This window comes from Furipterus horrens, unplaced genomic scaffold (genome assembly GCF_987537825.1).
Source record: "Furipterus horrens unplaced genomic scaffold, mFurHor1.1.pri manual_scaffold_3, whole genome shotgun sequence".
Lineage (NCBI taxonomy): Eukaryota > Metazoa > Chordata > Mammalia > Chiroptera > Furipteridae > Furipterus > Furipterus horrens.
In genome coordinates this window covers 147,040,433-147,066,921 of record NW_028327173.1, presented here as the reverse complement: position 1 = coordinate 147,066,921, position 26,489 = coordinate 147,040,433, and the positions used below count along the sequence as shown (strand labels likewise).

At 37.9% G+C, this 26,489-nt stretch overlaps 1 protein-coding gene across 1 annotated transcript in view; it reads right to left on the bottom strand.

Moving 5' to 3' along the window:
• BUB1B (BUB1 mitotic checkpoint serine/threonine kinase B) overlaps positions 1 to 26,489 on the bottom strand; it is a 64,026-nt gene that overhangs the window by 16,408 nt on the left and 21,129 nt on the right. Inside the window, exons 6-14 of the mRNA XM_090270400.1 lie at positions 22,167 to 22,336; positions 20,932 to 21,146; positions 20,667 to 20,758; positions 10,054 to 10,283; positions 4,392 to 4,504; positions 3,758 to 3,873; positions 2,668 to 2,717; positions 1,472 to 1,532; positions 1,247 to 1,352 (exon numbers count right to left, since the gene is read on the bottom strand). Coding sequence (XP_090126526.1) covers positions 1,247 to 1,352; positions 1,472 to 1,532; positions 2,668 to 2,717; positions 3,758 to 3,873; positions 4,392 to 4,504; positions 10,054 to 10,283; positions 20,667 to 20,758; positions 20,932 to 21,146; positions 22,167 to 22,336 — 1,153 coding nt within the window. The remainder of the gene's footprint in view (positions 1 to 1,246; positions 1,353 to 1,471; positions 1,533 to 2,667; positions 2,718 to 3,757; positions 3,874 to 4,391; positions 4,505 to 10,053; positions 10,284 to 20,666; positions 20,759 to 20,931; positions 21,147 to 22,166; positions 22,337 to 26,489) is intronic.

Sequence of the window (26,489 nt, the reverse complement as noted above, 5' to 3'; positions counted from 1 at the left end):
GTGATATGTATAATGTTTCTTGAATCTTCTTCAATTAATGTCTCTATTTTTCATATTTCATGGCTGGAAACCTTCTGGAGAGACCTCGCATTCTATTTTCTTTCACCTCACAACAGGTTTCCAGATGCTGGTTTGAAGAGAGGGATGATGTCTTCCTTAAAACTTCAAGACTTTAATGTTTATGCGAGGCCCTTTTTCCCTAAGTATTATCATGTCACTACTCCATAGTGGTTAAAACAGAACATTACTAAAGTCAAATGGTTGGTCCATATAACTCTTCCACTACCACAAAAAAGCAGTGTATATAAAAAGAACAAAGATTCTTTGCTATGTTAAAAAAAAGTGCTACGAGTTTTTAACACAGTGACTTTTTTCCCCACTGAAAAAAACTGATAAAACTCATATACCAAAAAATTTACCTTTTTAAAGTGAACATTTCAGTGGTTTTTAGTATATTAACAAGGTTGAAAATCATCACCACTATCTAACTTCAGAAACATGTTCACCCCTCCAACCCCCCAAAACCCCATACTCATTAGCAGGAAATCCCTAGTCTAGTTTTGTGTCTTTATCGATTTGCCTATTCTGGACATTTCATATACCTGTAAATGGAGTCATTATAATATGTGGTTTTGTTGTTTAGTTTCATTCACTTAACAAAGTGTTTTCAAGGTTCATCCAAGTTGTAAGATGTATCAGTACCTCTTTCACTTTTATGCCTGAATAATATTCCACTGTATTGATAAACAATACTTTATTTATCTGTGCATCAGTTGATGGAGATTGGGTTGTTCCCACTTTTTGGCTATTATAAATAATGCTATGCATATTCATGTACAAGTTTTTTATGTGAACATATGTTTTTAATTCTCTTGGATATAAACCTATGAGGAAATTTCTGGTCATATGGACATCTATGTTTAACATTTTGAGGAACTGCCACTGTTTCCCAAAGTGGCTGCACCATTTTACACTCCCACCAGCAATGCATAAGGGTTCTAATTTCTCAACATCCTCACCAACACTTGTTATTTTGTCTTTTTTAACATAGTCATCCTAGTGTCTGTGAAGCGGTATTTCACTGTCCTTTTGATTTGCATTCTGAGATGACTACTTATGTTGAGCATCTTTCCATGTGCTTATTTCAAGTCAATAATTTTCATTTGAACCCTAAACTATTTCGAGAATTGAATGAAACAATCCACTAGCACATTTATATTAACTTAGGAATACTGCTCCTCCTTACGCAAACATCTGGAGATACATCCTCATTTGAGGCGATGCTATCTGAAGTTTTGAGAACTGCAAGGGGTCTTCGTTGGACTGAAAATCGCGAGGGATCGGCAGGAGGACTGGAAAAAGACACATTCCATTTAGCAATTTTTTTTTCTGTTGACATGGATAACAGTAACCTCTCATTTATAAAAATAGAAAACTATTAAGTGTCAAAACAAATCATAAAACCTCAAACCTGATATTCTTTTTTTCTGAAAGAAGAAACTCATCAAAAATGGAGAAAGGTATACTGGGACCTATAGAAAAAGAAGACTAGATTTAAACTCTTATGAGTAAGTGCTCTATTTTTCAAGACAGCTAAATCAATGAATATTTTGCATTGTTTGAAAGCAGAAAGGCAACCCATTTGCTTTTTATAATGAATAATTTCAAATGTATAAAAGTAAAGACCATTTAATGATAATTATCTAAACATGGATGGTCTTGCTTATCTTAATTCCCCATCACTGCTCTCCAAACTCAACCCAACTCCAGATTATTTTGATGTAAATTCAAGACATTATATAATTTCATCAATAAATATTTCAGTATGTATTTCTATAGAGAGGCTCTTTTTAAAAAGCGTAATCTCAAAACGTGATCATACCTATAGGATTAACAATTTTTGAATATTAAATATCCAGTCAGCCAAGTTTCACATTTTACCAGAATTTTTATAAAGTTTGAACTGGGAATGTAGAGTAAGATTCATGTACCGTGACTGGTTAAATGTCTCATAAATTGCTTTTATTCCAATAGAATTCCTTTAAAGTAATTTTTTGTTGAAGAAACTGGGTTGTTTACCCTATAAAGCTGAAATTTTTTTTTCCAATTACACCCTTCTGTGTTGTTTAACCTGTTTCTCCATGCTTTTGTTTCCTGTAATTTGGTGGTTAGAGTTGGAGGTTTAATCAGATTCAATTTAATGTTTTTTAAAACTACTTATGGTGGATATTCATATTTTTATCACTTTTAACATGTTTCTAAGTGGAAAAGAGAACAAATTTAAATATAAAATAACCTTAGTTTTAAACTTTTTTTTTTGTTCCAAAAATCACTTTCCAGTCTAAGCTGCTGGATACTATAGATATACTTAGCTTAGTGTACACAAAAGATTATTTGGTAGTTAGTATAAATTTAAATTTACTTTTAAACCAAATATTTCAATACACTGAGGAATCTTATAAAAATACTCTTTGAAATGGTCTATCTGTACCTTGACTCCTATGCTTATAACTGAATTCCATGATTCAAAGATACAGTAATAACCTTAGCCCCCCTCTCCGCCTTCTTTCAACTCCCTTTACAGTAACTAAGAAACATATTTACCACTTGTTACGTGATGCATGGGTTACCAGCAAGTTCTTCATGACATTGTCAAATACAACTTACCTTTAGAATGAGGTTGTTCTTGCCAAATGTTTTCTGCAAGTGAAGTTTCCCTATAAAGAAACTTGTTTTAAAAGATGTGCTTAGTACCCGCAGAATTATTTAATTCTTATGAGTCCATGAGGTTTTTTTATTAAATATAATCTTCACTCTAAGATAAAGAAATTATTCTAGCCCTGGCTGGTGTGGCTCAGTGGATTGAGTGCTGGCTTGTAAACTGAAAGGTCACCAATTCAATTCCTGATCAGGGAACATGCCTGGGTTGCAGGCTGGGTCCCTGGTTGGGGGTGTGTGAGGGGCAACTGATCAATGTTTCTCTCTATCTCTGTCTCCCTCCTTTCCCCTCTCTCTAAAAATAAATCCATAAAATCTTAAAAAAAGAAAAAGAAAATATTCTAGTATTGTAAATCCAAATTCTTTAATAAGATGGAACCTTCGGTCATTGTTGTAGAAGAATGTTTGATAATAGCTGTTAAGTTAAATTAACATATAAGTAGATTACAAAATGGTAAATTCTTATTTTATAAAGCAAAACAAAAATAGAGGGCATAAGCAGAGATACTGTATACCAATGCTAATAGTGATTATATCTTGGTGGCAGAAATGTGTGGTTTTCCCTTTAAAAAAATTTTATTTATTTATTTATTTTTAGAGAGAGGAGGAGGGAAGGAGAAACAGAGGGAGAGAAACACCAATGTGGAAGAAAAACATTGACTGGTTGCCTCTTGCATGCGCGCAACTGGGGACCTGGCCTGCAGCCCAGGCCTGTGCCCTGACTGGGAAGGGAACTGGTGACCCCTTGACTTGTGGGACGACACTCAACCCACTGAGCCACCTCAGTCAAGGCTGGTTTTGCCTTTTAAATAATTATTTATGTTTGATTGCTTCTATAAAAAACATGTATTTTTTTAATGGAAATAAGTCAGTACCCTGCCCTCCCTCATCAGCATCAAAGTTTCTATTGTGATAGAGACTTGCAAAAATCATGTCTTGATACTATAGAAGTAAACGAGAGTTCAACCTATTAGAGAGTCAAAGGATGGTTCTAAATGCCCTCCCACAAGCATCATCCTTTCCACTAATGTGGTCCTACCTGGCACAAGAATTCACTGGACAAACAGAATTGGACAGAGTCATTCCTGGTATTTCCCGAGCCTCAGAAGCAATATGCAGGTCAGCTGTGTCCTCTATAGGCATCTTTTCTTCTTGCTATGTGCATTAAATAAACAAAATCAATTTATCCCCCCTATCTAGAAAACGTTACCTATTTTCAATCTTTAGTTCCAAAATTAACTTTTTCATACTTTTCCCCTGGATACTTACTAGCAAGATAAAATGTCTGTTCCCCAAAAGTTCTTGCCAATAATTTATGTTCCTAGTATAAACTGGTACTATTGTAACCAACTGAGCAGTGCCAACCATATACTGATTTTCTTTAGTTAGCCTCATTTTAATGGAAAATGGCTAGAATAAAGAGCTAAAGTTAGAGGTAACAAAACAATGGTTTAGAATATAACTAAGAAGTCAATAAATTATGCTGCAAATTCCATTTGAAGTTACCTGTTATATTACTTTCCTGTTCAATTTTGCTGCTATTAATGAATAGTTAAGAAACTATAGAAAACTCAAAAAGGGGGATGAGAGAGCTTTTACCTTCTATCTTTTACATTGCTTAAATTAGTTTCAATAAGCTTTAATTTTATGTATTAAAAAGAAAGAGAAATAACCTGATCACCCGTTCTTTCTTGCTGAGTAGTTTGAATTTCTTTTAGCTTCTTCTCCATCTCTTCAATTTGTTTCTGCATTTCTGCTCTCTTCTCTGCACTGGTTAATAGCTCAGCTAGAAACAATAAAGTTGGCTGAGGCATTTACTTCTCACGGCAATTTATTCTGTCAAAAACTGTCTTTGGGACTCCTGTCCTCAACATATATGTGAATACTGCAGATGAGAATTGTTTAAGTGGTACAGAATCCCCAACTTGAGGTCTCTTATTTATTCAGTCAATAAAAAATAGAATATGTACTACATGCCAAGCACAACTCTGAGCATTTAAGTTTCAGTGATGCAGAATACAAAATCCTTGGTCATGTGATGCTAACATTCAATTTGGGGTAGGCAAACATATACACACAAATTAGCAAGAAAAATCGGTGTTAAAAATAGGTGATGTAAGCATGTGTGACTGGGTAGGGAGATGGAGGTCAGGGGCTATATAAGATCAGTGATGAGTGAAAATCACTCTAAGAAAGAGATTATAAAGCTGCATTCTGAATGAAGAGGGGTCAGTCATATACAGAGCTAAGGAAAGATCACAGGCCAAGGGACTAGCTGGCACAAAGGCCCTAATGTAGGAACAAGATCATCGTAGTCAAGGATCCAAATGAAGGCCAGCATGGTATGTAACATAGTAAGAGGGAGAAAAGTAACAGATGAAGTTGGAGAGGTAGGCAGAGGCCAGGTCATGTGGGGGTAAGGAGTTTACATTACATTCTAAGACCATGAAAAACACTGGAGAATTTGAAGTAAAGAAGTGATATGATCTGATTTTTTAAAAAGATCACTTACTGTAAGCAAAAGAGACTGTGATAATGCCAAAAAGTGTTGAAAGTCTAGTTGCAGTAGTCTAGCTAAAAGATTGATTTGGATTAAGGCAGTAATGAGAATGGTGATAAAGGAAAGATCTGTAAAAATTTGGGGAGGTAAAGTTGATGGGCTTATTCACTAGCTGTGGGGAACAGTAAGAAAATAGTGATGAAACATGACTTCCGTGTTTTTGTGGCTTAAACAACCAGGGTGCCTAGTGATACCTTTTATTGAGATGGGGAAGCCTGCTGGAACATGTGTGTATGTTGGGGTGTAATTTGTGACAGAAATGAATAAGTCAATTTTGGCTACGTCGAGTTTGAAATTTTTATTAGGATAGCCAATAGATATGAGTCTGGAGTTCAGGTGAAATGTCAGGGGTGAAGATATAAATTTGGGAGTCCACAGCTTATAAACAGTCTTTAATTAATTACCTAGATAGCTGTAGAAAGAAAAGATAATTGGAATATTCCTGAGCTCTATCCAGGGCCTCAGGAAGAGGTCCTAAATGAGAACAGCAGTAAAGGAAACTGAGAAGTAATATACATCAACAAGGAAGCCAAGAGAAGGATTTCATAAAGGAGTGTTTCATCAACTATGTCAAATGAAGCCAAGATCAGGACTGAGAAAAAACCAGTGAATTTGGCTAAAAGGAGTTTTCTGGTGACCATGATCAGACTATTTCACTTGGACAGAGTGATGCTTGAGGAGATAATAGGCAGTGAAGATGATTACAATTCTCAAGAAATTTTGCTGTGAAGGGAGAAAAATGGGACAGTAGCTGGAGAAGAATGAGGATAATGGACGACATTAAAAAATAAAAAGAAATAGAGACATTAAAAGTATCTTTGTATTAATAGTAAGAATGATTTAGAAAAAAATGCTGGAGGGGGGAGAAAAAAGAGCCACTCCTTTGATAGGAACAGAAAAATGTTAACTTTAACAGACAGAATGTTAAGAGTGCATAGATACAGATTATACATATGTTAGATGTAGTGAAAAAAATGGAGTTACCATTATAGTCCTTCTACTTTCCCAGTGAAGCATGAAGCAAGATCATAGCTAAGGAGAGGAAGGGATGTAGAAGATTTGAAAATAAGAAAAAAATTAAATTAGTTGTTTAGCAGAAAGAAGAAACTCACCTACCAGGAAACTGCAGTAAGACTGCTAGGCACTGGTGAATACCAACTTGATATCTGTGGTCATGACTTTAAAGTGGGACCAGTGCATACAGCTGCATTTTCTCTAGCTATATTTCAGCTACTTGGATGCAGATACAAACTGTGAGCAGAGAGGTTAATTTAACCAGGGTTTAGGTTTTGCCAGGTGAATACAATATAGCGATAGAGGGATAAACAGGTGAAGAATGTTTACAAGGGAGTGAACATAATCACAAATCACTGACTCTGAGCAGGGATGAAAGGAAATCAGGACATAAGGATGATAACGAATAGTAAAAAATAAAATTGGCAGGGATTGGATCAGTGATCTCAATAAGGCTAAAGAATTCCAGGAGTGGAGTCCTAAAGCAAGTAAGCTAGAAGAGAAAGTGGTAGTGAAAGAAAAGAAACTTCAAGAGTTATTAGGTGATAAGGTCAGCAGTAAGACCATGGGAGGAGGCAGTGAGTAGGGCTGAGGAAGAGATCACAGAACTGGATGGTGTAGGGGTGGAAAGGAAGATACAGAGCTAGGTGCTGAGTCAATTAATGAATGATGGGAAGTGAAAAAAACTCTGAGGTGACGACACTGAGGCTCAGGAGGTAGAAAAAAAATTGAAGGACATAAATGTGAAAGAAACTAGGTTTTGAAGGAGAGAAAAGATGATATGGAAGTAGCAATGGAAAGAACAACAACCTTGTTTCTCTCTAGGCCCTGCCCATGGCTTCCTCATTTCTAGTATCCCTACCTGACAGTAAGTAACGAGCGACAGTCTTTGAAGCCAGTTTTTAATAGTAACAAGAAACCACTTCATTATAGGCATGAGGATTTATAAGAATGCAAACTATACACAACAGGGAAATTACATGTTCATGAACTAGATTCAGAGACCAGCTTAGGAAATGAGTATTAAAAAATCCAGAGGTCTTTTTATCTATTCAAATTCCATCTAACCCTAACACAGGTCCTTCTTTGGCTAGCTGAGAATAAAAAGTACTTTCATCTTACTTCCATATACCTGATGTAAGCTAGATCTTTCCCTTAAGGAAACAGTAGTTCCTTCTTTTTTGTTTTTAATGCTGTTTTCTTGTCTTTATATAAAATTTTTGAGGTATAATTGATATATAATGTTAAGTTTCAGCTGTACAACATAATTATTCTATATTTATATATATTGCAAAATGATCACCACAATAAGTCTAGGTACCATCTGACACCATATACAGTTGCAAAAAATTTTTCTTGTGATGAGAACTTTAAAGATTATTCGTCTTAGCAACTTTCAAATACTCAATACAGCATTATATAGTCACCAGGCTGTTCATTACATCCCATGACTTACTGTATAACTGGAAGTTTGTACCTTTTGACTCCTTTCACTCATTTTGCCTACCTTCCATCCTCCAATTCTGACAACCCCCAAGATGTTCTCTGTATCTGAGTTTGCTTGTTTTAAGATTCCACATGTGAGATCATATAGTATTTGTCTGTCTCTATCTTATTTCACTTAGTGTAATACTCTCAGGGTCCAGCCATGTTGTCACAAATGGCAAGATTTCAATGGCTGAATAATATTCCATTTTCTTTATCCATTCATCAATCAATGGACACTCAGGTTGAAGGAAACACTAGTTTTTTATGGAAGTACCTAGTTCCTTTCCCAGCTCAATTTGGCTACTCTCCTAGCCTACTTCCTTGTTATGGTAATTCCCATTTTAAAATTTTATTTGATTGATTTTAGAGAAAGACAGATGGAGGGAGAGGAGTGGAGACAGAAAGAGACAGAAAAAGACATCAATTTGTTGTTCCAGTTATTTATGCATTCATTCATTGATTCTTGCATGGGTCCTGACTGGAGGTTGAACCTGCAACCTTGGCATATGGGGACGACACTTGAACCTACTGAGTCACCCAGTCAGGGACCTGGGTAGCCATTTCCTAAAAGCTTTACTCAACTGTCTCCTTCTTTCTAAACATTCCTCTTCTCCTATCTAGATACAGAGGTTCCGTTTTTCAATACCTTATTTGAGCCCAGAGCACCTTTGTCAGTCTTGGAAGGCACTAGTTGATATAACAAATGAAGGCAGTTCCAAACTTACTAGTAACGGTTTGCTTTATAGAAGTTTGCTTCTAACTTGTCACCTGGAACTCAGAAATAATTTTTCCTTAAGTAAGTTATAAGTAATGGTTAAGTTTCCCAGCTAGCCTTATATACAAGGTCTGTCCTGAAAAACCCTAGCCATTGTTAATAGAACAAGAATGATTTGCATGACATTGATGTAACCTGGCAGCCATGAAGGGTGGACTAGAATGTGCATGAATGAACAATGATGACTTCACTGTACTCGTCAGTGGGGGCAGCAGATGCTGTTGAGTGAGCATGTGTACTGTGTGGCTGTCTCCTTAAAAATAACTGAGCAAGTAGAGCAACAAATCTGCATCAAATTTTGTATTAGGCTTCAACATTCCTTGGGAGAAACTATCTGGATGACTCAGAAGGCTGCAGTTATGGGAAACTGGTGATTGGCAGCTTCATCACAAACACATGCCCACTCCCGCACCGTGTCTCATGCAGAGTTCTTTGCCAAAATATCACCCAGGTAGGTAACTCAGCCCTGCTATAGCCCAGATTTTGCGCTCTGTGACTTCTGGCTTTTTTCAAAACTAAAATCACCTTTGAAAGGGAAGAGAAGTCAGACCGTTGATAAGATTCAGGAAAATACAATGGAACAGCTGGTGGTGAATGGGAGAACTGTGTTAGGTCCCAAGGTGCCTACTTTGAAGGGAACTGAGGTGTCATTGTCTTACGTATAATTTGTACCTTGTATCTTGTATCTTCTTCAATAAATGTCTTTATTTTTCATATGACATGACTGGATACCTTCTGGACAAACCTTATATGCCATATCCTGTTAAGTGAGCTGAGCTACATTAGTAGGTTATTCTGGATATCTGTATGGAAACATTTCTTTACTCATTCTTGGTATAGATCCTAGTCAAAATACATAGATGGATGAAATTTATTTTTGGACCCTGCCCCACCTCCTTTTCTGTACTGTCCTTCATCTCCTAATGCCTTAAGCTCCAAATACTATTCTTCAACAATTTTCAGCCCATTCTGTACTCAAAACTCCAAAATTCTCAATTTATAGTGTAATTATCCTTAATTAAGAAAGAAGATAATGTCTATTAAAAAACCAATACAAATAAGTATCATCTAAGTGATTGCATTGTGACTGGGTATGTTAACCTAAATAAGCCCTGGGAGAAATTCCAGGTAGAGTATCAAAAGTCAAGTGAAATATTTCATACAATATGAGGGAAGTACTTAATGGGGGGGGAGCATGGCATGCAGATGTATGCATGTCAGGGATCATAGCTGTCTACCTACTGCACTGGTAAACAGGAATTGTTCCTACAGTTCAGAGCTTCTCCTTAACTTTTGAACAGACTTAGTTGCTTAGGTTTTCCACCCAGGGGTCCCATGGAAAGCAGCAAGGAGAGTTCAGCTTAAAAAGAGAGAAACAGCAGAAATCATAGAAGCATCACATAAATATACAAGCAATTTTCCACAGAGTTAATCTATTAACTCAGCCTTCCTACAACTAAGCTATTTTGGCAAATTTGAACTAGATCAATACCCATACCTTCCCTTTTCTCTTTTAATTTCTTGCGGAAAACTTCAGCCCGTATCTCTTCAAACGAGAACTCTCCCACTCCTGCATAAATCTTCTCCTTGCAGTACATCATCTTCTCTTTCTTCTCCTCAGATACTTGCTGATGGCTTTGAACTCTTTGCAGGAGATCACCTTCTTCCTTTCCAGGCTTTCTTGTGCTTAGAATATGGTTTATACTGGGTTCAATTTTACATGGAGTCCTAAAAAAAGCAAAATAATCATTATTCACCATACAAGCCAAATGAGTTGTTTTTGACACATTTTAATAACACACAGGGACAATGTCAGCAGCAAGACTATATATGACTGATTTCAAAAAGCAAAAACAAATAACGTTAAGAAGAGAGCCTAAAACTAATTTACATGAGTCATTGACAATTATGTTCTAAGCACTATTTGGTTATGATGAGGAAGGAAATTAACCATAATACAATTTCTTAATCAAGTTGAGTATGTAAGTGGGAATTAACCTATGCAATATAGCCCATTTCCCATGTTTTAGCACCCAAAAGAATTAGTCAGGAATATAGCAATTAGGGAACTGATGGTATGAAGTTCAAGGTTTCAGCTAAAGGACAATGAGTGGTAATATAGGTTTGATAAGAATGAAGCATTAAGTACCTCAATCAGGATAGGGCAGAGGCTCTGAATCCTGGCTATGGATGAGAATGACTTATATACCTTTTTACAACTAAAGATACTTGGTCCTTACCCCAGGTCTATCGAATCAGAGCCTTTAATGGTAGGGTCCAAGCACCTACCATTAAAGTTAAAAAGGCTTCCTCAGACTTGCTTAACCTGACAAAGGACATCTATGAAAAACCTACACAAACATCAAACTTAATGGTAAAAGATGAAATGCTTCCCCAGTTAAGACCAGGAACAATAAAAGGATGTCCATTCTTGTCATTTCTATTTAACAATGTATTAGAAGTTCTAGCCAAGGCAATGAGGCAAGAAAAATAAATAAAAGCCATCCAGATGGGAAAGGGAAAAAGTAAAGTGACTTCTATTTGCTAATGACTTAATCTTATATATAGAAAATCCTAAGAATCCACTTAAAAACGATTGGAACTAATTAGTGAGTTCATCAAATAAGCAATATATAAAAATCAACTGTATTTCATATACCTTCAATGAACAATATGAAAATGACATTAAGGAAACAATTCTATTTATAACAACATCAAAAAGAATAAAATACTTTAGAATAATTTTTTTAAAAGGCAAAACTATAACGACAATATAAAAAGACCAGTGATTGCAGGGATTCAGGAGAGGGATGGATAAGTAAGGTAGATGGGATTTTTAGGTCAGTGAAACTATTCTGTATGATGTGGTAATAATGGATGTATGGCACTCATTTGTCAAAACCCAGAGAAAGGTAGAACACATTAGAGTGAATCCTAGTGTAAACTATGAACTTTGATTAATAATAACTTACCAATACTGGATTGTTAATTCATAAAATATATCACACTAATATAAGATGTTAATAAGAGAGACAGTTGAATGCATGTAGGGGTGGAGGAAGTACGTGGGAACTCTCTGTACTTTCTGTACAATTTTTCTGTAAACCTAAAACTGCTCTAAAAAATAAAATCTAGTGATTTTTAAAAAGAATGCAAAACTTCTATCCTGAAATCTATAAAGTACCGTTGAAAAAAGTGAAAGAACATATAACTAGGCCCTGGCTGGGTAGCTTAATTGACTAGAGCATTGTCCCAATATGCCAGTATTGTGGGTTGACTCCCTAGTCAGGACTCATACAAGAATCAACCTATGAATGCATAAATAAATAGAAGAAAATTGATGTTTCTCTCTCTATCTCCCTTCCCCTTTTTCTTTAAAATCAATAAATTAAAAAATTTTGTTTAATAAAAAAATATATATAACTAAATGGAAAGATATCCCATGTTCATGGATCAGATTTGATATTGATAAGATAGCAATATTCACTAAATTGATCTACAGATTCAACACAATCTGTATCAAAATTCCAGCTGGCTATTTTGCAGACATTGACAAGCTGATGCTAAAATTCATATGGAATTTCAAGGGGACTACATACATGGTTAAAACAATCTTTAAAAAGAAAAAAGATGGAGGACTCACACTTTTAGATTTCAAAAGTTACCATAAATCTACAGCAATCAAGACTACTTGGTATTGGCATAAGGACAGACATAGATCAATGGAATAGAATTAAGAGTCCAGAAATAAACCCATACATTATGGTCAATTGATTTTCAACAGGATACCACGGCTATTCAATGGGGAAAGAAGTGTTTTCAACAAATAGTATTGAAACAACTAGTATCTACATGCAGAAGAATGAGGTTGGACTTCTTCCTTATACCACACACAAACATTAGCTAAAAATGTATCACATACATGTAAGAGCTAAAACTATAAAACTCTTGGAAGAAAACATAGGAGTAAATCTTCATGACTTTGGATTAGGCAAAGCCTTCATAGATACAATACCAAAAGCACAAGAAACAAAAGAAGGGACTTTTATCCAGAATCTATAAACTCTTACAGCTCAACAATAAGAAGAGAAATAATCCAAATGAAAAACAGAGAAAGGATTTGGCCCTGGCCAGTGTGGCTCAGTTGGTTGGAGTGGTCATCCCATAAACGGAAAGGATGCAGGTACAATTATTGATCAGGGCAGATGCCTGGGTTGCAGGTTCAGTCCCTGGTCAGGGCGCATATGACACGTGAGTGATCAATGTTTCTCTTCCTCTCTCTCTCCCTTCTTCTCTCTCTAAAATCAATAAACATATCCTCTGGTGAGGATTAAAAAAAAAAAAAAAATCACACTGTTAAGAGAACAAAAAAGAAAAATAGACAAAGGATTTGACTAGGTATTCCTCCAAATAAGATACAGAAATGGCCAATAAGCCCATGAAAAAATGCTCAACATCCCTAGTCATTAGGAAAATGCAAATCAAAATCCCTAATGAGATACCACTTCACAATGGCAAAACAACAAAACAAAAACATAATAAGAAGTGTTGGTAAGAATGTGGAGAAATCGGAATCCTCATTATGGCATTGTAGAAATATAAAATGGAGCAGCCTCTTTGGAAAACAGTTTAACAGTTCCTCAAAATGTTAAACATGAAGTTACTAAAGAACTCTGTAACTCCCTTGTTACTCCCTTGTGTGGGTGTACTTGTACACCCAAAAGAAATGAAAACATATGTCTACGCAAAAACATATACACAAATGTTCACAAAAGCATTATTCATAATAGCCAAAAAGTAGAAAGAAAGAAGCCAAATGACCAAAGAGTGGCTACTTTAGACAAGCTCAGTAACTTGCAAACAGTATAGTGTAAGAGAACGAGATATTAGCAGAGACCAAATCATAAATGAGCTTATAATTTATGTTAAGGACCTTGGGTTTCATCCCATAGGTTCTGGGGAGCAAGCAAGGGACTATGATCAGGAAATGACATGACCAGATTTGTATTGCAGCTGTGATAGCATAAGGAATAAATGGGATGACTAAAAGTGGAGGCAGAGAGTTTAGTTAGGCTGCAGTAATCCCAGCAAAAAATGACAGAGACACAGAAACCATAAAGAGGCACTGGATCCATGATACTCCAGAGGTGGCCAAGTGTGATTTGGTATATACCTTCTTCCACTTCTTGCCCCGGGATGAAAAGGCTGCGAGCACCAGCCCGGCCACACTGGGAAGGTGGGAGGGAGGGGAGGTGAAGCTGTTCACCTCCTACAAAAATAACAAACTCTTCATTGTGCTGATGCAAATTCAGGGTTTGCTCTTTTGGAAGGAGTTTTTCCTCTCATCTTCCCCTCCTTTGCCAGGACTCACCCTACATATGTCTTCCACCCCTCCATTCTCTTGCCCTGGGGGCCATCTGGTCCCTGTGAATATGCTGAGTGTGGCTGCACCCCCATAGGCCTCATCCTTTATTTTCTTCTGTGAGATAAAATGCTACTCCAGCCTTTGTCTTCTTTCACCCAAGGGCATCTGGGCCCTGAGATATTATGTGCTTTATTATTTCAAGAAAGGTAAAAATGCAACTGAAATGCAAAAAGGATTTGTGCTGTGTATGGAGAAGGTGCTGTGACTGACTGAATGTGTCAAACGTGGTTTGAGTTTTGTGCTAGAGATTTTTTGCAGGATGATGCTCTACGGTCAGGTAGACCAGTTGAAGTTGATAGCAATCAAATAAAAATATTAATTGAGAACAATGAACATTATACCATGCTGGAGATAGCTGACATATTCAAATTACCCAAATCAATAAAGTTATTGGTGTAAATGAAAAAACGTGTGCTTTATTTGATGAGAAAACACCATACATACTTTTTGGCCAACCCAATATAATGGTTGCTGCTATGTGTTGTTAAAAGATAATTGGTCAGCCTGGCTGGTGTGGCTCAATGGATTGAGTGTTGGCCTGTGAACCGAAAGGTTACCGGTTCAAGTCCCTGTCCGGACACATGCCTGGGTTGCAGGCTAGGTCCCCAGTTGGGGGCATGCAAGAGTCAAAAGATTGATGTGTCTCTCCAATATCAATGTTTCTCTCCCTCTCTTTCTCCCTCCCTCTCTGAAAGTAAATAAATAAAATCTTGGAAAAAAATTAAAAAAGAAAAACACATAAGGGGCAAAATAGGGGAAAGTATTTGCAACTCCTATAATGAATTTTAGCTGGTTTTCTTAATCTATGAAAAGTCCCTGGGACACACTAAGAAAAAAACAAACTAAAGAAAAATGTTACATACAGGTCAAATAAGACAGCCATGGAAAAGAGTTGAAATAAAAATAAAGTTGAACATTTTCTATACCATATTTATTCTCAAATAATTGTTTCTACAAAGTCATTTGAAACGTTAAGAAAATCTAACATCCATAAGTGTGCACTGCCAATTTCTTCAGGTAATCCTTTGTAAGGGTTCTTATGATTCTCTTAAAAATAACCACCCTTAATTCCAGCCAAGATGGAGGCCTAGACGGACATGCTGTGTCTCCTACCACAACTAAGAGGAATACAACTACCTCAAAATTAGAGACAACCATAAGTTCCAGAAAACTGAGCTGCATGGAAGTCCAACAAAGATATAAAGAAGAACTACTCATCCAGACAGGTAGGAGGGGCAGAGAGGACCCGGTGTGGCGGCGGCAGCAGCAGCAGCAGCAGCAGCAGCAGCAGCAGCAGCAGCATCAGGCCAACGGAAAGTGCAGTCACACTTTAAAAAAAAATCGGGAGGGACACCTGGGGAGCGCTCCCAGCTCCTCACTGGCCCTCGAAGCTCAGGGTTCCAGCGCCGGGGAAAATCAAGCCTCATTGCTTCTGACTGTGCAAACCACTGGGGGTTGGGGCAGAGGAAGAAACTGCCAGTCTCTCAGCAGAGTCTGCTTGTTTAAAGGGTCCCCATGGTCCTAGAATATCCGCAGACCTACCCACTCTGGGAATGACGGCCAGGGCAAAAGCAAGAGGGGCACCAGTCCCATACAAAAGTGGGAGAAGTGCCTGGAAAAAGGGCAAGTGCTGAGCAAGCAGCACTATTCCCTCTCAGACCCCTCCTCCACATATAGCGCCACAACATGGTGAAACAGGTCGCCAGTACTGACACATACCTAAGGCTCTGCCCCTTACAACATAACACACGTGACAGCTCTACCTAAGACACAAAAGCAAACAAACACAGGAGCCTGTCAAAATGAGGAGACAGAGAAGTATGGCCCAAAAGAGGGAACGGATCAAGGTTCCAGTGGGAGAACTGAGCGACGAGGAGATAGCCAACCTAATAGACGTAGAGTTCAAAACACTGGTGATAAAGATGCTCACAGCTTGACAGATATACTTAAGTATGGCACACGCATTAGGGAAGAATGAAGGCTATGCTAAGTGAACTAAGGAAAATCCACACAAAATCAATTGTGAAGGGAAAGAAATTGGTGTTCAAATCAATCATTTGGAACATAAGGAAGCAAAAAACAGTCAACCATACAGAATGAGGAAACAAGAACTGGAAAAATGAGGAGGCTTAGGAACCTCTGGGACAACTTTAAGTGTACCAACATCTGATTTTAGGGGTGCCAGAAGAAGAGAAAGAGCAAGAAATTGAATGCTTATGTGAAAAAATAATGAAGGAAAACTTCCCTAATTTGGTGAAGAAAATAGACATACAAGTCCAGGAAGCAGAGTCCTAAACAAGCTAGACCCAAAGAGGACCACACCAAGACACATCATAATCAAAATGCCAAAGTTTAAAGATAAAGAGAGAATCTTAAAAACAGCAAGAGAAAAGCAGAGAGTTACCTACAAAGGGGTTCCTATAAGACTATCAGCTGATTTCTCAAAAGAAACTTTGCAGGCAAGAAGGGACTGGCAAGAAGTATTCAATGTGATGAAAAGCAAGGACCTACAACCAAGATTACTCTATCCAGTAAAGCTATCATTTAGAATGGAAGGGCAGATAAGTGCTTCTCAGACAAAGTAAAGCTAAAGGAGTTCATCATCACCAAGCCATTATTATATCAAATGTCAAAGGGATTTATTTAAGAAAAAGGTCAAAATTATAAACATTTAAATGACAACAAATCTACAACTATCAATAACAGAAATCTAAAAAATAAAAACAAAATCCAACTAAGCAAACCAGAATAGGAGCAGAATCATAGGTATGGTGATCATCTGGAGGGTTATCAACTGGGAGGGGGAAGGGGGAGAAATGGGAAAAAGGTGCAGGGATTAGGAAGCATAATTGGTTGGTACAAAATAGATAGGGGGAAGTTAAGAATAATATAGGAAAGGGTGAAGCCAAAGAACTTATATGCATGACCCATGGACATGAACTAAGGGAGGTGGAATTGCTGGAGGGAAGGGGAGTACTGGGCAGAGGGGAGCAAAGGGAAAAATAAATTGGTACTGTCATAATCAATAAAATACAGTAGTCGCTCTCTATACTGCGGTTCACTTATCGCAGCCTCTCTGTACTGCAGGATTTTTAAAATTATTATATTTAATTATTTATCGTGGATTTTCCACTATATTGCAGGATTTTGCGGTACTGTATACGTATTTATATGCGTAGTATTTATGATTTTAATGATTTTTGCCTAAAAATTTTTAAAAAATATAATAAATGATTCTAACATTAAAAGAATATAAAATCGAAATAAAATACTGCACACTGTTTACAGTATGTATTTTTTTTGTAGATGAACACATACATTATGCTGAAAATGAGATGTACGCTCGAGCTCGTTTGCCTACGTGAGATTGTACACAGCACACGAGTGGCTGATTGATGGAAGGCGACCAACCAGAGTACTGTCTTGTGTATCCTGGGCGCTGATTGGCTCAGTAACCGTAGCATCAGTCTGTCTGCTATGCCGCACTGTGCGCATACGTTCAGCATCTCGCTTTGTCCACTTCACTCCTACCTCCGGTCGCTGTGCATAGTTTTGCTCTGCGGTGTTGTGTTTTGTGAAATTTTCCTTAAAGACTGAATTTATTGCAAGCCCTACGATGCCACCCAAACGTTCTGCATCTTCTAAGGATTCTGGCAGTGAACCCAAGCACCAGAGGAAGATGCTTACCATAAAAGAGAAGGTGGAACTTCTCAACATGTTGAAGGAAGGGAGAAGCTATGCGTCTGTTGGCCACCATTACGGGATCAATGAGTCTACGGTTTACTATATAAAGAAGCACGAGAAGAATATCGGGTCTACGGCATCAGTGACTTTCAACAAAACAGCAAAGAGGGTGGTTACTTCCTGCAATAAGATCATTGTGAAGATGGAGTCTGCGTTAGCTGTGTGGATAAACGATTGCAGAAAAAAGAATATCTTGCTGGATACAAACACCATCCGGATGAAGGCCAAGCAACTGTATGATCGTTTAGCAGCAAAAAGGGATGATCATGACGGTGATGAGAATGAAGAAGAGGATGACAATGATGACACGGAAGCAGGACCTTCGAGAGCTTCTCCAACCAGACCACCCCCATTCAGTGCTAGCAAGGGCTGGTTTGACAAAGTTCAGAAATGTTTTGGACTCAAGAGAATTTCTCTGCATGGAGAGGCTGCCTCTGCGGATAAAGCTGGAGCCAAGGGGTATGTGAACAACACGTTCAAAGACATCATCAAGGAAGGAGGCTACAAGCCTGAACAAGTTTTCAACATGGATGAAATGGGCTTATTCTGGAAACGGATGCCATCTCGCACTTTCATTATGAAGGAAGAAGCAAAAGCCCCTGGTTTTAAGGCCCCAAAAGATAACTTTAATCATGTGTGGGAATACTGTGGGCTTTATGATAAAGCCAGGGCTTATTTATAAGTCCAAGTACCCAAGGGCCCTAAAAAACAAAAATAAGAATGTGTTGCCTGTGTATTGGATGCACAACCCTAAGGCTTGGATCACGAAACTCCTCACAACTGACTGGTTTCATCAATATTTTATCCCGGAGGTTAAGGTTTATCTGGCAGAGAAAGGCCTTGATTTCAAAGTGCTCCTGATAATGGGCGATGCTGGAGGCCATGCTGTCGACCTGACGTATGATGGCGTCCAGATAAGACTTCTTGCCGCCGAACACCACATCGCTCATTCAGCCGATGGATCAAGGCATTATTCATGCTTTTAAGGTGCTCTACACCCGAAACGCCCTGCAAGACCTCGTTGAAGCTATGGACTTGGATGAAGACCTCTCACTAAAGGCGTACTGGGGTGAGTACACAATTGCATCGTGCCTCCAAAATATTCAAAAGGCCATAAAGGAGATGAAGAGTGAGACTTTGAATGCCAGCTAGAAAAAACTGTGGCCAGAAGTGGTCCATGATTACAAGGGATTCTCTCCTGATGAAATCCATCACTCTGTGGTGGATAAGGCCGTGAAGCTGGCAAAAATACTGGGAGGAGAGGGCTCCAGTGACATGACTACTGAAGACGTAAATACCCTGATCGATGTGCACTCTCAGCTGTTGACGGATGAAGACCTTGAGGAGCTAAGTCAGCAAGTGAAGAAGAGGATGAGGAACAAGACGAACAATGGGTTGAAGAAGAGGAGGAGGTTGGCCTAACACTTGATCGTCTTGCAACCGTGGTCAGAATGGCCAAAGAACTTCAACGAGTGGCTGAAGAATGGGACCCTCATATGGTTCATTCGTTGCAGTTTGCAAATTCAATCGACAGTGCCATGTCAGTTTACAAAAACATTCTCAATCAGGAGAAGAAGCAGAGCCAGTAACTTCTCATAACTATGTTCATCACTCGAATGAAGAGTTTGGTTATGCCTACGCCTTTAGCGGAAGTAGAAGTTACGGACGAGGCTGAAGATACTACTGTACCACCTGAAGAAGCGCCTGATGAAGTGGTGCCTTCAGAAGAGTTGTAATGCTCTTCTTTGTTGTGCAGTACATTCATCTCATCTTCATCACCTTCATCATCATCAGTACTGCACAGCTAATTCATCAACTTTATCATTCAAGTAGTATATTTCACTGATGAGTACCCATATAAAATTTTACAGTACTATATACGTACGTTGTTAAAGTTATGTAGGTTTAAGAGTGTAGACTATGTTTAAGAACATAAGTAGTGTTTATAAAAGTGTGGAAAAGGTTAATAAGGGACTGGGAAAGGTTAATAAGGGACTGGGAACTGTTTATAAGTGTGTCGGAAGGGTTTATAAAGCCTTAAAATATAATAAATACTAAAATAAATATAAGGTTCCAACTTTGCGGATTTTCACCTATCATGAGGGGGGGTCTAGAACGTAATACTCATGATAAGTGAGGGAACACTGTATACTTAAAAATAAAAAATAACTAAAATGCCATACATGTACATAACCACCATTGCAATAAGTAAAGCTAATACCAAAAGAGACGTTAAATGCTTTTAGTTGCCATTCATGTTGCTCTTGTCACACAAAAATCACAGCGTGGAATATTATGAGCCAATAAATTATATTAATTCATAAAAAAAGAAAGAAAGAAAGAAAAGAATAACCTCCCTTATGTTGAGTTCTTATCAGACAGAAGTTTTTCTTTAAGTCTTATCCATTTTTACATTGCTATACTACCTAGCATATAGTGGAGGGTTATAAATTAGTTATAAGGAAACTTGCACTGGGATACAGAACATGATCTAATATTAGAATTCCACAATGTTACGTACTAGACTAAATCTCAGACTGCCTGATTATCTAGTCATCACCTATCATACTCTAACAAACAGAAATGCTAAGGACTAGGAAGAAAAAGACATCTGGAAGGAAAGAGCAGGATCAGAGGAAAAACTATCGTAATTTCGAATTCCTGTCAATAACAAAGATAGAACATCTCATCTAAATCACAGTGATTATCTTTGACTTACAGAAATGTACATATAAACCTATTAAGTTTATTTCCCAATTAGAATATTACCGAATTGTCTTTTAGCCCTAACATACTCAAAGGAATACAGACATAGGCAAACACAAAACTCTGTCTGGTTACTTTCATACCCACAAAGAAGAAAATGCCTTTGGGAACCAGGATAGGTGCCTCTACCCACACTTAATAATTCCCACCTGGGAAAATGTGGAAATCAAACTCACATAACAGGCTGTTGTGCAGTCTCCTCCACATACGGAGTAAAACTGGGAAGTGTAGAGGGTACGGCTGTCATGGAAGCAGTATTGCCATGAGGCTGGTGATGAAGAAGAAAACTAAAATTACCATAGTTTTACATTCTGAAACAATAAATGTACATCATGCCTACTTATTAAAAAAGAATAATATTAAAATACTAAAAATACTCCTCTTACTTTAAATCTGAAGTTTTTGTTATGTTGGCACATACAATAGATTAAGAGTCCTTACCCTGTATTCCAAAGGCCTGCCTGTGTTCCAAGGGCCTGCTTGGAGCTCATTTTCTTTGGCCCTGGGCACAGGGGGTGCTATCCATGGCTGGACTGTAGTCTTAGACAGCTCTGCTATAGCAGCCTCATCAGCGTTTTCATCAAAAATACTAATTCTAGAATTACTTTGTACTGGTTGAGGAAATGGATTTTGGAGTCCTCTGTTCTGGTTTGGAACTAGGAGACAAATATTAAAACCATGTTAAGTCTTGAATTATCCAACTTAGATGCCAGATAAAGTTACTTCTACTACTATGGAATCAAAGAGATTTTTAAAAATAATTAGTAACTTTTAATCCAATTCTGTGTTACTTATACTCTCCCTTCTTTCCCTCATCTGCAATCTTTTATTCATAGATATAAAAAACCCCAAATAATACATCTTCCTTCAGTCATCATTCTAAGAATGTCTAGTTTTATCTGAGCCTAACCTAACCTAAATCTTCATTTTTCAGTTTAAAATTTTGTCAATGGAACCAGCTGAGAGGTACAGAATCTAGAGAAGACAAACTAAAATTAGCCCATTTATTAGGGCTGTCCTCTGTTGTGGGGCTGCTTATCACAATCAAACTTCATCATTACCTAAATGAAATGTTCTTTAGGACCATATACTCCCTTATACTCTAATTCTAGGATCTCCAAGGAACATTATAAATATTGATAAGTTGAAACCAAGGAAGGGATAAGATTTAAAAATATATATTTTCATTTACATGCCTAACTGCTATAAATTTAGTTAGTAAAAGTTTATTGTTCTCTGTACCTTTTGCTGAATATTGCTGTGAACCTAAAATGTCCCTCAAAAATAGTGAATTAAAAAAAGCTTACTGTTGTTTATCTTTAGGTGTACAAAGAAAGCCTAACTTTTGGCCCCAAAAGGCTGAAGACTATGTCAATACATTGTCTGAGGCTTTGGTAGGTATAAACTTTACTTTCACAATACAGATCTTTTTTCAACTAACAACATTTAAACAGAAATTCTTGATGATTCCTATATTTGGTTTTTCTTAATTAAGACACAAAATTGCTGACACGTTTTGGTTTTTGTACACACTGTGATCTCAGCTCTCCTTTTTGCTACCTAGTACTCAGAAAACTAGGATAATGTCTACATATATATTTATACATTATCTCTTTCCATAATTTGCCTATCACTTGAGACTAAGAGTTTCCCATAGTAACATTTAACAAACTTACCCTTGAGAGCACCTCCTATACGGCTGATTGGGGCTCTTGCAGTCTTTTTCCCTTTGCTTTTTAGTTCTGCCAGTGTACTTCGTTGTGGTACAGAGGATCCAAAAACTTCCTCTTCTTCTTCTTTCTCAAGTGCCAACAGTGTTTGCCGAGTCACTCGAGCTTGGAATTGTCTAAAGGAAAAGAATGAGCAATTAACTTTTGATGAGATGAACATTACTCACCAGATTCAATTTGTTAAAACAGGGAAAAGGGTATGATGGGGTAAGAAATAAATAGAAATAGCCCAAAGACACCCCCCCCTCCCAACTGGTGTGGCTCAGTGGATTGAGTGCTGGCCTGAGAACTAGAAGGTTGCTGGATTGATTCCCAGTCAGAGCACATGCCTGGGTTGGGGGCTGGGTCTCCAACTGGGGGTGTGCAAGGGGCAATCAATCAATGTATCTTTCACACATTGATGTTTCTCTCCCTTTCTTGCCCTCTCTCTGAAAAGGAATAAAATCTTTTAAAAAAGAAAGAAATAGCCCAAATAAACTATTTATTTTCTCAGGAACAAAGAAAGCCACCTTGGGATCAGAGAAGGTTTTAGCTAGAATGCTTAAGCTCCCCCCTTTAAATGCCCAAGTCTGACCAATTAAAAATACTCTGAAGATCACCATTAGGTTGGACTGAGGATAAGATCAGGGTGACCAATATTACAGAATTTATGAACATCAGAGTTTTATTATAAAACTTTTTAAACTTATAAAATAGTTGATAAAGAGTAAATAAGCACCCAAATACCCTTCATGTAGATTTATCAGTTGTTAACTTCCTGCCATATTATTTTATCACTGTCTTTATGTGTCTTTCTCTCTCCATACACTGCCCCCCAACTTACCATTCTTCCTGAATCATGTGAAATAAAGGTGCATCCAACATAACATTTTACTTTAGCAAAGCTGGCAGAAATTTGAAGACTAAACTTGTCCTACTGCCCAAGTTTTAAGTATTAACAAAAGGGTAAAAACAAACAAACAAATAAAAACAAAAAATAAACTGCAAGTGCTGGCCAACATGGAGTAAGCCTATGACAGCATCCCCCGGAAACCCCACCCAACTCTCATTAGAATTAAAATCTCTAGAGATAATACAAAAAAGCAACTAGGCCTTGGAAAAGTAAACAAAAGCAAGTGGGCTGTGGAGAGGAGTCAAACTTGAAAAAACAACCCAAAGAGGGTTGTTTCCTCCCTCCCCCACTTCTATTTTTTTCCCTTCTTCTATTTTCTCTTGTGGCTTTTTTCTTTTCTTTTTTAATCCCCACCTGAGGACATTTTTTCATTTCTTTTAGAGAAAGTGGAAGGGAGAGAGATGCATCAGTTAGTTGCCTCCTGAATGCACCCGGATTGAGGATCAAACCCACAACCTAGTTATGTGTCCTGACCAGGAATCAAATCTGCAACCTTTCAGTTACAGGACGATGCTCAAACCATCTGAGACCACCAGCCAGGGCTCTCCTGTGGGTTTGAATTGTTGCAACAGTGGTGTGGAAAACTAAAACTCCTAGAGAAATGTCACCTTTCTGGCCAAAGGACTGGGAAAGCAGGATTCTGAGGGCCAGTGGGAATGGGAGAAATATGGGAGAGGGTGAGCTGAAGAAGAGAATCTCCTAATTCTGTACATGAATTGGCACAAACCCTGGACTCTTTCCTCAGCTATTCATGCTTAGGGCAGCACCAAGGCAGCACAAAAAAAGGCTGTGAGGACTGAACTGTAATAGAAACCACTGCCCAAGTCCTAGAAAAACCCGTGAACAACACACACAGGCTAAACCCAAAGGTCTTGAAAATTGAACTGACACTAAAAGCACTACCCACATAAGATGAGAAAGAACTTAACATATAAATATTGGTTACCTACTGAGACAAAATCATCAATCAAGTCTCCACAGAATATCAACCAACAAGAACCAGAGGCTAATAACATACTATCAGTATAAATGTCCAAGATATAATCCAAAATACCTGACACACAAAGAACCAGGAGAATGTAATTCTCAAAGGAAAAGATAACCAAGAGATAGCAACATCAAGATGACCCAGGTGTGGGAGTTTTCAGAGATTTTAAAGCAGCTATTATAACTACGCTCCATGAGATAAAGGTAGAAACATTTGAAATGAGTAGAAAGATAAAAGTTCTTAGCAGAGACAGATACTATATATGAATAAAATGGAAATTTTAAACCTGAAAAACACAGAATCTAAAATAAAAAATTTACTGGATGGACTTAATATCAAAACAAAGAGAGATGGTGGTGGAAGAGTAAACAAATCTGAAGACAAATCAGTAACAACTGGCCTCTCTGAAGAACAGAAAGAAAGAAGGCTTAAAAAATTTTAAAACAGGAAGGGAACTTCAGGGACCTGTATGTAGAGCAGTATCAAAAATATAGGTGCAAAAAAAATTTTTTTTAAAATCACAGCTGAAAACTTCAAATTTTGTGAAAGGTATGCACTTACAAATTCAAAAAGCCCATTAAACCCCAAATGGATTAAATGCAAAGGTAATCACATCTCGACACCACAATCAAATTGCTAAAAACCAATGTTAAAGAAAAATTAATACCTGCCTTTTGTCATCTAGTGGTTATGGATTGAATGATGTCCTTTAACCCTGTTGCCAAATCTGTTGCCCCCAGAATACAACAAGGATGCCAGCCTGTTAAATCAAGCACGCCGTTGTCCGGGGACAGCCAACTGACCTGGAGTCTGCACGACCCCTCCCCATGCGGGAAGGCCACCCTCCCCTCCACACCCCCACTCTTTATTAGGGATTTCTGGACCCAAGGGTAGGTAGGACGATGACCATGTCCAGCTTGAAGCAGCTAGAGGAGCTCAAGATCTTCGCCCATTGTCCTTTATAAGATTACAAAGGGTCTTAAGTCTGAGAGGGAGGGATTGTTATTTTTTATTGTTAAAATAATTAATCATTTATTTATTTAAAAAAAAAGAAGAAGAATATATGAAAGGGTGAAGCGGGAGAGCTTGTATGTATAACCCATGGGCATGGACTTGGGGGGGGGTGGTTGCTGACGGAGGGGGCGGGTGCTGGGTAGAGGGGAGCAAAGGGGAAAAATTGGAACTATTGTAACAATATAATCAATAAAACATACTTAAAAAAAAAAAAAGAAAAATCTTACATAAAGCCAGAGAAAAATCAAGACAGTATAGTCAAAGGAATTAGAAGAGATTAAAAGAACAAAGTTAGAGAATTCGTATTACCTGATTTCCAGACTTACTATAAAGCTACAGTAATTAGATAGTGTAGCATACACTAATGACTACACAGGTCAATAGAACAAAAGAGAGTAACAGAAATACACCTACACAAAAATGATCAAACTGAAACTGATTTCTGACAAACGTGCAAAAGCAATTTAATGGAGAAAGTCTTGTCAACAAGTGGTACAGGAACAGAGGCTCATACACAAAAAAAAGAACCTTGGCCCAAACCCTCTACAAAAACTAACCCAAAATGGATCACAGCTCTATATGTAAAAAAGTGAAACTACAAAAATTCAAGATGAAAACAATGGAGAAAATCTTTGTGACCTTTGGCTAGACAAAATACTCAGATATACCAAAAGCACAACCACAAGAAATAATTGTTAAACTTCTTCAAAATTAAAAACTTTTACTTATTTCCAGACTTCTGGCCAAGATGGAGGCCCAGACAGACATGCTGCATCTTCCTCCACAACTAAGAAGGAATACATACAACTACCTCAAAATTAGAGACAACCAGAAGTTCTAGAAAATCAAGCTTCATGGAAGTCCAACAAACAAAGATATAAAGAAGAAACACTCATCCAGACAGGTAGGAGGGGCAGAGCTAGGGCAGAGAGGACACGGTGTGGTGGTGGCAGTGGCGGTGGCAGCAGTGTTGGCAGCGGCAGTAGCAGGTCAATGGAAAATGCAGTCACATTTTTAAAAAAATCAGGAGGGACACCTGGGGAGCACTCCCAGCCTCAGACCAGACCGCACAGTTCACAGTCCCAGCACTGGGGAAAATCAAGCCTCATTGCTTCTGACTGTGCAAACAAGTGGGGGTTGGGGCAGAGGAAGAAACTGCCAGTCTCTCAGCAGAGTCTGCTTGTTTAAAGTGCCCCCACGGTCCTAGAACATCAGCAAACCCACCCACTCTGGGAATGACGGCCAGGGCAACAGCTAGAGAGCACCAGTCCCATATGGAAGTGGGAGAAATGCCTGAAAAAGAGGCGAGTGCTGAGCAAGCAGCATTATTCCCTCTCAGATCCCTCCTCCACATACAGCGTCATGGCATGGTGTA